Genomic DNA, 12,251 nt, shown 5'->3' on the forward strand with positions numbered 1-12,251 from the left:
ATGACAGTACTCGTTAGGTGGGTTCCAAGGTTGGTTTATTTCCCATCTACTAACCATTTGGTCCCTAGCTTTGTCTGTCAGGAATGAGATATGTTGCTCTCGAAAATTGACAGCGAAAGAAACCCTTGGCCGTTAGCGACCCTCAGACTCTAGGAAAATCAATTAATTGACTTAGTCATTTCGACTCTGCGTCGAACAGTTCGCTATGACCCTATCTCCACCCGCGATCCCTCAGACGAAACAAGTAGTAGTTAGGTCAGGACTCGAAATTACTGGTCAAATGAACGCTGCGCTGGGTGCTTTGCTACATTTGTTAATATGATAGGGCGCTTGAATCAACTGTGATTTCCGCGGATGTCAATTATGGTTCATTCAAAAATTTTAATTATATTAGGTTGCCTATAAACGAATCACCCACGATGACAGCTGCTGAAAATCACATCTCAAGATTACACAATCTCGATCAGATAAATATCTCGGTTGATTATCCCCGTGGTGGCCCGGGGCCCGGCGCAAATCATACAACGCAAGAGCTTTACCGGAATACATGCCGGTTCCTGGATTCCATCTGAGACACGCGAAATGAGGGAATTCCATGATTTATGACCGGAAAGACGAGGAAGTATCCACAGTTAATATGGAATTCTTGAAGCCAAGAGGCCAAGCAAAGCTTGAGACCGACAATACGAAGCTTATTGTGGACGGCGCTTGCCCGTTATAGCCTAGCGCTCGCTAGATAAGATGAGGGCGACATCTGATTAGATCTGCCCTTTCTGCTCGTAGTTCTTAGTGGATCTAGCCCTAGGCTAGCAGGCCTTGCTCTTTTCCGAGTGGATGCAATAATTTCACCAGATTACCGCCAGAGGGCGCGAGAAGTTACCGTTTTAGTATGCGGGTCACAACACCGCGTGGCTTTTTTATGGCTTTTTCAGTCTCCCACCCAGGCTACCGATCTCGGGGGTTTGGATATTTTAAATGCCACGGCTGCCCCGTTATTTGCGAGTCTGGGTAGAGTGTGTGTTTGATTATACGTCGTTTCAAACATGGGTGTCCGTCTTTTGGTCCGACGGGCCCGAACGGTCTTTAGTCGCATGGCGGCTCCTGGCGCTGGAAGCTCAGTTGTGACAAGCGCAGTGGATGGAATAACAGTCGAGGGAAACAAAATCGATCCTGCCTCTGATACTGAAGTGAAACGGCCGGAAGTGCCAGCGGAAGACCTCCAGCATGGTGTCAGGGATATCGAAGCTATTACCATGACCTGGTCCAAGCGGACCTTGATTCTTGTTTTTATCAAGTATGCTATTTCCCCCGCTGACTGACCTGAACAGGTGCTAAGACAATTTACTCATAGTATCTGGTTCCTATACTTCGTTAACGCCTTCCAATCCTCGGTTTTCGCCAGCTTGAGCCCTTATGTCTCCAGTTCTTTCACGGCTCATTCGTTATCTGGGGTGCCAACTGCGCTTGCCGATGCTTTCTCAGCAGCGATTTATATTCCTGTCGGAAAGATGATGGACACTTGGGGCCGCGCGGAAGGATTCCTGCTGATGACATGCTTCGCGACCTTGGGATTGATTCTCTTGGCCTCTTGCAACAGCTTTGCCATCTACTGCACTGCATACGTAAGACTGCCTTCAATGCTCATCATAATGATACGTCGAGCTTGCTTTGCATATACTTACATCTTGCATTAGGTGTTCTACTATATTGGATTCAGTGGCATGGAATACGCCATTGATGTGATGACGGCCGATGCCTCCAAATTGAAGAACCGAGGATTGGCTTTTGCCTTCACCTCTTCCCCATACATTATTACCGCATTTGCAGGGGCAAAAGTAGCAGATGAGTTCTACTATCAGGTCAGCTGGCGATGGGGCCTGGGATGTTGGGCTATCATCTTCCCTATCGTCGCGGCGCCTTTGTACTTCATGCTCAAGACCAATCTTCGCAAAGCGGAAAGGGAAGGGCATCGGATCCAGGAAAAGAGCGGTCGCACGTTTTTGCAAAGCGTATGGCACTGGATTATTGAGTTTGATTGTGAGTATCACCTTTCCCTACCATTTTCATTCTACGCATATCGGTCGCCATCGACACGGCTGTTTAACTCTGAACTATTTTGTTCTGTAAACAAAGACTAATCTCGAATAGTGCCCGGCGTTTTCATGTTTACCGCTGGACTGGTCCTCTTCGAACTTCCTTTCGATATCGCGAGTGAAGCGCCTAACGGCTGGGGCTCGGGTTATATCATCGCCATGCTCGTCGTCGGATTTTCGATGCTGTTTTTCTTCGCTATATACGAGAAATGGGTAGCCCCCGTGCCATTGCTCAATATTGTCTTCCTCACCGACCGAACCGTTATCGGCGCCTGTCTTTTGGATGCCACCTACCAGCTTTCCTACTACTGCTGGAACAACTACTTCACCTCCTTCCTACAGGTGGTCAACGGGTTGACGATCGCTGAGGCTGGGTATGTGAGCAACACATTCGATGTCGTGTCTGGCGTGTTGCTTCTCTTTGTCGGATGGGCCATCCGAAAGACCGGTCGTTTCAAGTGGCTGCTATACATCTCCGTCCCACTGTACATCTTTGCACAGGGATTGATGATTTATTTCCGTAAGCCTGGTATGGGTGTCGGATACCAGATCATGTGCCAAATTTTCATTTCGATTGGCGGTTCGATTTTCATCATCGTCGAGCAGATTTCCATCTTAGCCGCTGTCGATCACCAACACGTTGCAGCTGCATTAGCTCTGTTGAATGTCGTTGGCACTATCGGCGATTCCGCCGGCTATACTATATGCACCGCCATATGGACCAATACCTTTCCCAATGCTCTCAGGGAATACCTCCCAGAATCGGCCATGTCGAACTTTGAGAACATTTATGAAGATCTCACTGTGCAGACTAGCTATCCCCTCGGAAGCGAGGTGAGACTGGCCATTCAGAAGGCCTACGCCTATGCGGAAGTCCGCATGCTTTCGGCTGGTTTGGGTGTCATGGGTCTGGCCATTGCCTGGACCATCCTGATCCGAGATATTGATCTCAAAAAGACCGCCCAGGTCAAGGGTACTGTCTTCTAAGAACATTGAACAGCATCGCAGGCATCAGGTTTGCTACACGATTGCACGCATCTCATTGTTCCCATTGTCCCATGGCCCCTTGGGAGTATTCAACCACAGCAATAATCACTCATTATCATTTAATTTCTGTTGTTTCTTGTGAATTTATTGTTTCTTTCATATGCTGATATCTATTCCTGATCTATTGTAAGAAATCTCAAACATAATTATGGGAGTGAAACATCAAAATGCAAATAGTGTATATGGAGAAATGAGTACTATTCATCCTTTCCCACATTTTCCCTCATTCTAATATTTTTCCAATGCCCGGGGAAATCGGGACATGACCAGGCACGGGGAAGTGGAGGATCTGCAGCGGAGAAAGGCGCGTCGATTTACCCGTCAATCACAACTCATATCCCCTGTCATGGCGTTGACCAACTACCCCTCAGCGTCAGCCAAGGGAGATGTAACCATTGAATGCGGCGCCAATTCTCAAATTAGCGTGAGGAATCTGAAATTGCGTACAGGTGTAAGCCTTGGCGGTTTTCCCAGAGGCAATCGCTGCAGTGTTGCATGGCCCATGCAAGGAATAGACGATTACAACATACGCCGGCTTTGGTTGGGCCGATGTTTCCCCAGGCGGTGTTTACTTGGAGGGGTTCCTCTTGGTACATGCACTCCTCATGGAGATTTACCTAATCGGGAATAAAGGCTCGGTAATACATTCGCTGTCGGCAGATTTCCTGCACAAAGGACGCGATCAAGCTATACTCTTCTAACCCGGATGTCATCTCGCTCCCTCCGGGTCAATTAAAGCACGGTGAGGAGTACGAGTAATTAACCGACATGGCACTCCGCGCTGGCTGATTGAGCAGCTTGCATATAAATATCCGCTACAGCGCGCCGTTTACTCATATTCCGTGCATTATAAATAGGATCAGCAGGTTGCAACAGCCAGTGGTGAACTGAACACAGCAAAATGCTGCCGAAATATCTTCTTTTGCCACTTTTGGCGTCATATGGTGCTGCTGTCACTATTTCGGTTGCCAAATCTGGAGGCAATGCCACATCAGGTCTGCAATATGGTGCGATGGAAGAGGTATGTGGAGGCTCTTGTCCATTGTAGTATCGGCTCTGACTCAGGATATAGGAAATCAATCACTGCGGTGAAGGTGGTCTCTATGCCGAATTAATCCGCAACAGAGCGTTCCAGGGGAGCAGCAAATTCCCCTCGTCACTGGAGGCCTGGTCTGGTGTTGGGGGCTCATCGCTGTCCCTGAAGAACCTCACCGATCCGCTGTCAACTGCCCTTCCAACTTCGGTCAATGTCAAGGGCTCTGGCACAGCTGGGTTGACTAATGAGGGTTTCTGGGGAATTGACGTTCGTCCTCAGAAGTATACCGGGTCTTTCTACGTGAAAGGCTCTTATAAAGGCTCTTTCACAGCCTCTCTCCTCTCTTCCAGCGGCAAAGTTCTGGCCACTGCCAAGGTTGCCTCGAAGAGTGTTGCAAATGACTGGGTGCAACATAAGTTTGTCCTTACCCCCAAAGCAAAGGCTTCCAATTCCAAGAACTCGTTCTCCCTGACCTTCGACGGCTCGGTAAGATTTGACATGAGCTTTACTATATGCCTCGGCTAATTCTTTTCAGAAAGCGGCAGGTGGCTCGCTTGATTTTAACCTGATCAGTTTATTCCCACCCACGTGGAATGATCGCCCCAATGGCATGCGGAAGGACCTGATGCAAGCCATGGCTGATATGGGCCCTGTAAGTCTTATTGCATCTATTTCGTTTGGGGTAAAAAAAAACTCAAGATCCATGATGCTAATAAATTTGATAGAAATTCCTTCGCTTCCCTGGTGGAAATAACCTCGAGGGTGATAGCATCGACGGCCGCTGGAAGTGGAACGAGACTATTGGACCACTCACAGACCGACCTGGCCGTGCAACCACCTGGCAATACCAAGAGACCCTTGGACTGGGTTTGATTGAGTACATGGAATGGTGTGACGATCTTAACATGGAGCCCAGTGAGTATATAGTTTTGCAGCGCTTTGCTTTACCAAGCTGACACGACCTGTCTAGTCCTGGCGGTCTATGCTGGACTTGCTTTGAACGGAGACGTTGTTCCGGAGGCCGACCTCGATTTCTATGTGCAAGATGCCCTCAACGAGATCGAGTTCTTGACCGGCTCCGTGGACACCGAGTACGGTGCTCTACGCGCCGAGGTTGGACACCCAGAGCCGTGGAAAATTCGGTATGTCGAGGTTGGAAACGAGGATATGCTGAGCAACGGACTGGAGACGTACAAGGCCTACCGGTTCGCGGCATTCTACGACGCTATCACGGCCAAATATCCCGATATCCAGGTCCTGACGTCTACTATCGATATGACAATTCCTGGAAATGCAGGGGGTGATTACCATTTGTATGATAACGCGGATAACTTTGTCAAGAAGTTCGACATGTTTGACAACTTTTCGCCGAAGCATCCGATCTTGCTCGGTAAGTGACTTGGTATAATTGTGAGTCCATAGCTAACACACACCAAGGTGAGATTGCCGCTACCTCGCCACTGAATGGAGTTGATATCGACTGGAGCGATATTCATTTCTCTCAGTATCCGTGGTGGATTGGAACCGTTGCCGAAGCTGTGTTCCTTATTGGTGCCGAGCGTAACGCTGACAAGGTCATTGGAAGTACCTACGTGAGTTGTTCTAACATAATCTTACTAGATGAGAACTGACGAAGGAATAGGCTCCCTTCATGATGAACCTGGACAAGTACCAATGGTCCCCAACCATGCTATCGTTCAACGCCGATCCCGACCAGACAGCTCGCTCTACCAGCTGGCACGCGTGGACTGTATGTTACACAATTATCACATCTTGAGAGTGCACCCACTGACATAAGGCACAAATATAGCTGTACAACAAGAACGTCATGACAAATACCCTCCCGGCCACTTCATCCGACGCCTTCGGCCCTCTGTACTATGCGACAGGTGTGAACAGCGAGACGAAATCACACATCTTCAAGGCAGCAGTATACAACAGCACATCCGATGTGCCTGTATCGCTGACATTCGAGGGTGTCGGCCGTGGCGCCAAAGCAGACTTGACCATCTTGACTGCACCGGATGCATTTTCGATGAACGAGGTGGGCGGTTCGAACATTGTCAACACCAAAACTACTAAGATAAAGGCTGGCAAGAAGGGCGAGTTCTCTTTCAAGCTGCCAAATCTAAGTATTGCCGTACTCACTACCAATTAATGTATCTTCAGTAGGATGGATTAGTCTTGGGCAGTGAGTGTTGCGTATACATAGCATGGCTACAAGCAAATATACATGAATAGTTGACCGCTCATACGACCTTGTGATGTCTTTTTAGTAGTCTTTTTTTAGCAGTCTTCTCAGCTATGCTCTTTATGTCTTTCTTGCTTGTCCTGGTTGACAGCCTTCTAAACAGATCCAGGAAATAAGTGGGAAAGGCATAAACTGTGCAACCTTTGTCTGTATAACCATTGATTCCATCCCAATATAAGAAGTAGTTCATTCAGTATCGATCACATTAATCCCTGTCCTCCCTTCACTCCCACCAGACCTAAACCCAACAAGCGTCAAGCATTCTGACCCCGAAATTTCTCCGGTGTATCCCCCTGATTCCGCCAATCCGCAGCCTTGAAAGCCTCCAACTCCTTGAGAGCAGAATGGATGCGCTTGACGTTAGGCACAAAATCCAAATCCATTCGGTACAACAAAGCCTGGTCAACTGTAGGGACTAGTACCACATCCGCCATAGAAACAGTATTTCCCCATGAATATGCCCCCTCCCTGGCTTGCTTCACCAACAGACCTTCGTAGGCTTTGAATCCGTCGGTAAAGGCCTGTGTGGCAAATTCAACCTGATCCTCGCGACTCTCACGGATAGCTTTCACGCGTTGTACGATACGGGAGTTTGTAGTCGGTTGTGTATCGATTGCGATGATATTCACCAAATCCCGTACCTGCACCCGATCGTGTAATCCCGGAGGGAGAAGTGGATATATATTTGGGTACCTCTCCTCGAAATATTCTAGGATGGTCATGGATTGGCGGAGGATGGTCTTTTCGCCGTTGGCGCTTGTCACTATCAAGGTCGGCACGCTGGCGCTGGGGTTCGATGCTTTGTATTCGTCCGTTGTGTGTTCTTTTGTGCCGAGATCCACGTAGGTGTATTCAAGAGGGATGCCTTTGAGGTTAGCGGCTATGATGATTCGTTGGCAACATGAGGAGCAGAAATATGAGTAGAGGTGGAAGGTGTCGGTATGCATTGTGTTTGAACTGCTTTCGTACTGACTGAGTAGAACAGAGTAGGGAAGGTGGGAGGTTGGAGAATGGTATCATCCAGGTTACATTACAGTGTTATCAGCACTAGCACTGATACAGCTAAGTGTGTTTCTAAGACAGCTTACTGTTTTCCTAGACGGATCATATATTCGTTAGACTGAAGGACTCAGCCTTAATATTTCTATTTCCAACTCGCCAACTTCTATATTCTAATATATAACCATCCAATATCTACCACCCGTCGTATTGAGCATCAGTGCTCTGGACCGCGCGGTCGCCTTATCTACTTCCGTCTGTTACCACCTCTATGTATTTGGTCGAGGAGACTTTTTGTGGAGTAAGGCGGATTGGCGGCGACACACCAATCCATCGGGTCTGCGAGAGACGTGGGTTGATCTCACCATAACCACCACGCTTACGCCCCCATACACCCCTACAGGGTTCGTTCGGGGTGCGAAGTCGTAATCTTTACTTGCTTCCCGCGCGCTCCAAACCCTTTCCACGGGTAAAGATCGAAGCGACGGTCGCAATGAATGCGAAGAGCGCGGAGGCCATGAAGGAGAGTCTGATCCCGCGGTAGTACACCAGCCGAGCGGCCATTTGCACATCCGGAGGGAGATCGTAGATAGCCGAGACTGAGTGGCGGATCTCATCAATCACCTAAGAGGAAGCGAGGATTCTGGTCAGCAAGGCTCGTTCAGGGGCTCAGTAAAATCGACCGGCGAAGGAATTGTACTTTCCATTTATTGGGTATTCCACTCAAGGCCTCCCCGAGGCCTGAGTTAAGTGTATTCTGCATGATGGTGGAGGTCACTGCGACGCCCCAAACTGTCCCGAGGGAGCGGATGAGGTAGACGGTTGAGGCGGAGACGGCGTGATCTGCAGATGATATTGTTAGCAGGCTCGCTTGGAAATGGCGCGGTCGCTCGAGGATTAGGGTAATGGAGGCGGCGATAAAGAGCATCTTACCGGCGTGGTCGAAGGCCGCTAGGAATGTGAACAGGATTCCTGGGTACACCATTCCCTGACCCAAGTTGGCGGGAATGACATAGGCGAAATACTTCCATTCCGAGTCGTTGAATCGGAGCAGAGCGACGAGAAGGTTGCCCACGAACATGAGGGCTGCACCGACGCGCACAATGGAGGTCAGTCTACCCCAGCGTGACATGATGATTCCCGCTACGAGACCACCCAGTGGGGTGAACAAACAGGGAACCACCAGCCGAGTACCAGCTTTGCTGGGGGAGTCGAGGAGAATCACCTGGAACATGAGAGGCAGAGTAAAGAGGAACTGGATGCATTGCGTTAGTTACAATATTCATAGGGCGGGTGGAACGGCGAGCTTACTGCGTATGCTGACATCCCGACACAAACGTTGGCGATCTGTGTGGAAACAGCGAGCTGTCCTCGGAGCATCTTCAATGGAATCAAAGGTGCGGCGGTGGTCTTCGCTTCGACGGCGACAAATGCGCCCAGCAATACCACACTGGAGACTAACGGCAGAACTACCCACATGGAAGTCCAAGGGAGGATGTTGCCACCCAGGCTGAGTCCGACCAGTTGAGCCGAAAGAGCCAAGATTAGCACACATGCGCCTAGCATATCGATCTGCTGCCAAATTCCTTTAGTCTGCCCAGCTGGGGAGGTTTCAATGTTGCGTGGAGGAAACCTCAGGACTCTATAGCCCATGACCAAAGCAAACAAGGAGATTGGAACCTGCAGCAGGAAGCACCAGCGCCATCCGATCGAGTCAACGATGGCACCTCCAAATGAAGCACCACAGATGCCTCCGAAGCCGTACGAGACGTTCTGAATTGCCTGGTACATACCGCGTTGACGGAAGGGAATGAGATCCGAGTTGATGATTGTTGCTGCAATACTTTGTTAGCGATTGGTAGTTGATTGAAAAGCCATTTGACTTACCCATAGTCATCAACCCTCCGCCACCGATGCCCGTCAAGGCGCGCATCATGTTCAAAAAGACCACATCACGTGCCACACCACATCCTAGACAACCAACCATGAATGTGATCGTTGCAGTGAAGAAACAAGACCGGCGACCGAGTAGATCCGAGAATCGGCCATAAAGAGGCTGGAACGCCGTGCTTGTGATTAAGTACGAGGTGGTTAACCACGAAGCAGTGTTCGCGGCGTTGAACTCGGAGCTGATCACAGCATAGGTCGAGGCGGTGATGGTGCCGTCAAACCCGCCAAGAAATACATTGGCCATGATCGCTGTTAAATTGTCAAAATTTGCTCGATGTATGGATTTTGATTTGACTTACCGATTTGAATCAGTAGAAACCCCGGGGGCGGGCTCCAAGGCGCAGGAACTGGATCCGATTGCAACAAAGGTTGCTCTTCGCTTTGCGACGAGATTTCGGCCGCATTCTCGTGTGTCGGCATCACCAAGACACTTTCATTCTGGGGATCCAATAATGCCATTATTGAGTTCAAATGTTTTACAACGTTGCGATTCAAAAGAACGAAAGAACAGTCTGAATGTCGGAAATTTCTGAAATTTCAGCGGGCACTCAATCGGGAAATGCGAGCGGATTATCCCCCGCCAAGTGCCAAGCACGACATCATGTTCCACTCTGACATAGTTAGGGCTTGGATGTATTTATAAAGGATGTGTGCCCATTTTCTTCTCATTTTACACAAGTATTCCGATTATCCCAACTCAAGCAAGTCAAAGAGACTCAGTGCAGAGTACCCAACTAAGGTTAATGTACCCTATCATGCACATAATGACTAGCATCATGGAAACTGATCGCCCGACCAGTACTTATCATGAAGCTCCTTGAAGCCGTCGCCTGCACCGTAGCGCTGTTGCCACTCGCTGCGGCAGACTGGCAATTCAAATCTCGAACCGACCTGGCCCCGCCTCGTCTGAACATCACCATCCCGGCCACAAAGGATGTCGAGAAAGGTTACCTCTTCATCGCGCCTTTCCCCGGTCAATGGGCTGAGCCGCAGTTCCATGGTCCGCGCCAAGAAGCTCCGTATATCGTTCGCGATGACGGTGAGCTCGTCTGGTCGGGCTATACCTACTTCTCCATTTGGGCCACCAACTTCCAGAAGGCCAGATGGAATGGTCGGGATGTGCTGTTCAGCTTTGAAGGTGATCATAACCCGGCCTATGGACATGGTCATGGTCATGCTACCATTCTGAATCAGAAATATGAGACGATTCGGGAGCTCCGCGCGGGAAACCATAAGCTTATGGATAAGCATGAATTCCATGTTATCGATGAGAAGACTGCATTGCTTCAGGTCTATCAGCCTGTGCCGAAGGATCTGTCTCGCTGGGGTGCTAGCCCTGAGCAACAGTGGATTGTCGATGCTATATTCCAGGGTATGTGGGTTTCCGAACGCATGAAGAGCTAAAGCTAATTCGTAGTAGAGTTGGACCTTCAGACTGGAGAACTGCTATTTGAGTGGTCTAGCTTGGAGCATGTATCTCCTGATGGTAAGTCAACTGTCTTGAATGATTATAATGGACTAATCTAACATCATGGAGAGGCGGTCCTCCCTCTCAACCCCGGTCAAGCAGGTGCAGGCTACAACTCATCCGACGCATGGGACTACTTCCATATTAACTCTGTGGACAAGGATGTCGAAGGCAACTACCTGATTTCCGCTCGGGATGCTTGTGCAGTCCACAAGGTCAATGGTACCACTGGAGAGATCATCTGGCGACTGGGTGGTTTACGCTCGGACTTTGAACTCGGACCCAACGTCAGGTTCTGCTTCCAGCATCACGCACGCTTCGTCGAGCAGGGTGACAATGAAGAAATTATCTCTCTTTTCGATAACTCCGCTCATGGAACAGAGAACCACGGCGGCAAAGAGGTCCACACTCATCCTTTCTCACAGGGCAAGGTCATTTCCGTCAACACTGTCACCTGGACTGCGGACATTGTTCAAGCTTTCCAGCCTCCCGACGGACTTCTCGCCAAATCTCAAGGCAGCACCCAGCTTTTGCCCAACAACAATGCCCTGGTCAATTGGGGCTCCGAAGGAGCTGTGACCGAGTTCCGGGCGGACGGTACCCCGATTTTCCACGCTTATATGGACTCAGGACGGTTGGGCGAGGGTGTCCAGAATTATCGAGCATTCCGATACAACTGGACTGGCCTACCCACAGAAGAACCCGCTATTGTAGCCGAGAAGACCTCCTCGGGTACCGGAATTTTTGTTTCGTGGAACGGTGACACCGAGACGGCGGTCTGGCGATTCTATGCTGTTACAGATGGATTTGGGTCCCGGGAATTCTTGGGCGAAGCTACACGCGATGGATTCGAAACTTCCTTTTTCCTGGCTAGTCACTCGTACCAGAGATTGACAGCTGAGGCTGTCTCGGCCCGTGGCTGTGTTTTGAGTACTACTCGGGTTACTCATGTCCAAAATGCGGTGGTTCCCCCCGGTACTATTATTGCAGGATCTGATGACCGTAGCTCGTGGAGACAGTTGATCTTGCAGGCATAGATGAGGACAAGCCTGTGTATTCGGGACGTATGGAGAGGGGGATAAGGTGGATGAGGTGCCAGTTAGGTGACAAGGAGGAAGTATATAGAGATTTATGTGTGCTACTATAGAGAATGGAAGTGTCACATGATTTCATCCTTCGGATCTTTTGAGGTCCGGTCTGTGTTAATTCCGGTCTCTGATAAAGTTCTCATTAGACTCTCGGATCCTGATATATCCGAGCCAACTGTCACCCCAGAGCCGTTTACCGAAATGGGAAATTGCTATATATAAGACGCGGGGGCGAGGGGGGGGGGGGGCACCATGCTGATACACAGCCAATCAAGAGCCTGAAAAACACCTTAAATGTATAGCTTATGTGATGTTGTAT

General features: G+C 49.5%; 5 protein-coding genes across 5 annotated transcripts; 3 read left to right on the top strand and 2 right to left on the bottom strand.

Moving 5' to 3' along the window:
- Positions 1–1,043: 1,043 nt before the first annotated feature.
- N7447_009653 (Major facilitator superfamily domain general substrate transporter) lies at positions 1,044–3,080 on the top strand (the record flags this gene model as incomplete). Its single annotated transcript, XM_057233915.1, has 4 exons — positions 1,044–1,294; positions 1,352–1,622; positions 1,695–2,037; positions 2,149–3,080. 4 exons carry the CDS (start codon positions 1,044–1,046, stop codon positions 3,078–3,080), a joined length of 1,797 nt encoding a protein of 598 aa, XP_057083457.1.
- A 961-nt stretch (positions 3,081–4,041) lies between these two features.
- Positions 4,042–6,334, top strand: N7447_009654 (alpha-L-arabinofuranosidase A; the record flags this gene model as incomplete). Its single annotated transcript, XM_057233916.1, has 8 exons — positions 4,042–4,161; positions 4,213–4,662; positions 4,712–4,828; positions 4,902–5,091; positions 5,147–5,566; positions 5,614–5,768; positions 5,819–5,926; positions 5,987–6,334. The coding sequence occupies 8 exons, from the start codon at positions 4,042–4,044 to the stop codon at positions 6,332–6,334; spliced, it is 1,908 nt and encodes a 635-aa protein (XP_057083458.1).
- A 347-nt stretch (positions 6,335–6,681) lies between these two features.
- Positions 6,682–7,374, bottom strand: N7447_009655 (Maleylacetoacetate isomerase; the record flags this gene model as incomplete). Its single annotated transcript, XM_057233917.1, has 1 exon — positions 6,682–7,374. One exon carries the CDS (start codon positions 7,372–7,374, stop codon positions 6,682–6,684), a length of 693 nt encoding a protein of 230 aa, XP_057083459.1.
- Positions 7,375–7,858: 484 nt separating this feature from the next.
- N7447_009656 (MDR family MFS transporter) lies at positions 7,859–9,835 on the bottom strand (the record flags this gene model as incomplete). Its single annotated transcript, XM_057233918.1, has 5 exons — positions 7,859–8,050; positions 8,127–8,681; positions 8,738–9,261; positions 9,314–9,625; positions 9,676–9,835. 5 exons carry the CDS (start codon positions 9,833–9,835, stop codon positions 7,859–7,861), a joined length of 1,743 nt encoding a protein of 580 aa, XP_057083460.1.
- Positions 9,836–10,183: 348 nt separating this feature from the next.
- Positions 10,184–11,881, top strand: N7447_009657 (arylsulfotransferase family protein; the record flags this gene model as incomplete). The annotated part of the gene is made up of 3 exons (XM_057233919.1): positions 10,184–10,748; positions 10,797–10,862; positions 10,914–11,881. 3 exons carry the CDS (start codon positions 10,184–10,186, stop codon positions 11,879–11,881), a joined length of 1,599 nt encoding a protein of 532 aa, XP_057083461.1.
- Between the last annotated feature and the right edge of the window lie 370 nt (positions 11,882–12,251).

Source organism: Penicillium robsamsonii (assembly GCF_028829455.1).
Source record: "Penicillium robsamsonii strain IBT 29466 chromosome Unknown utg000005l_segment0_segment0, whole genome shotgun sequence".
NCBI lineage: Eukaryota > Fungi > Ascomycota > Eurotiomycetes > Eurotiales > Aspergillaceae > Penicillium > Penicillium robsamsonii.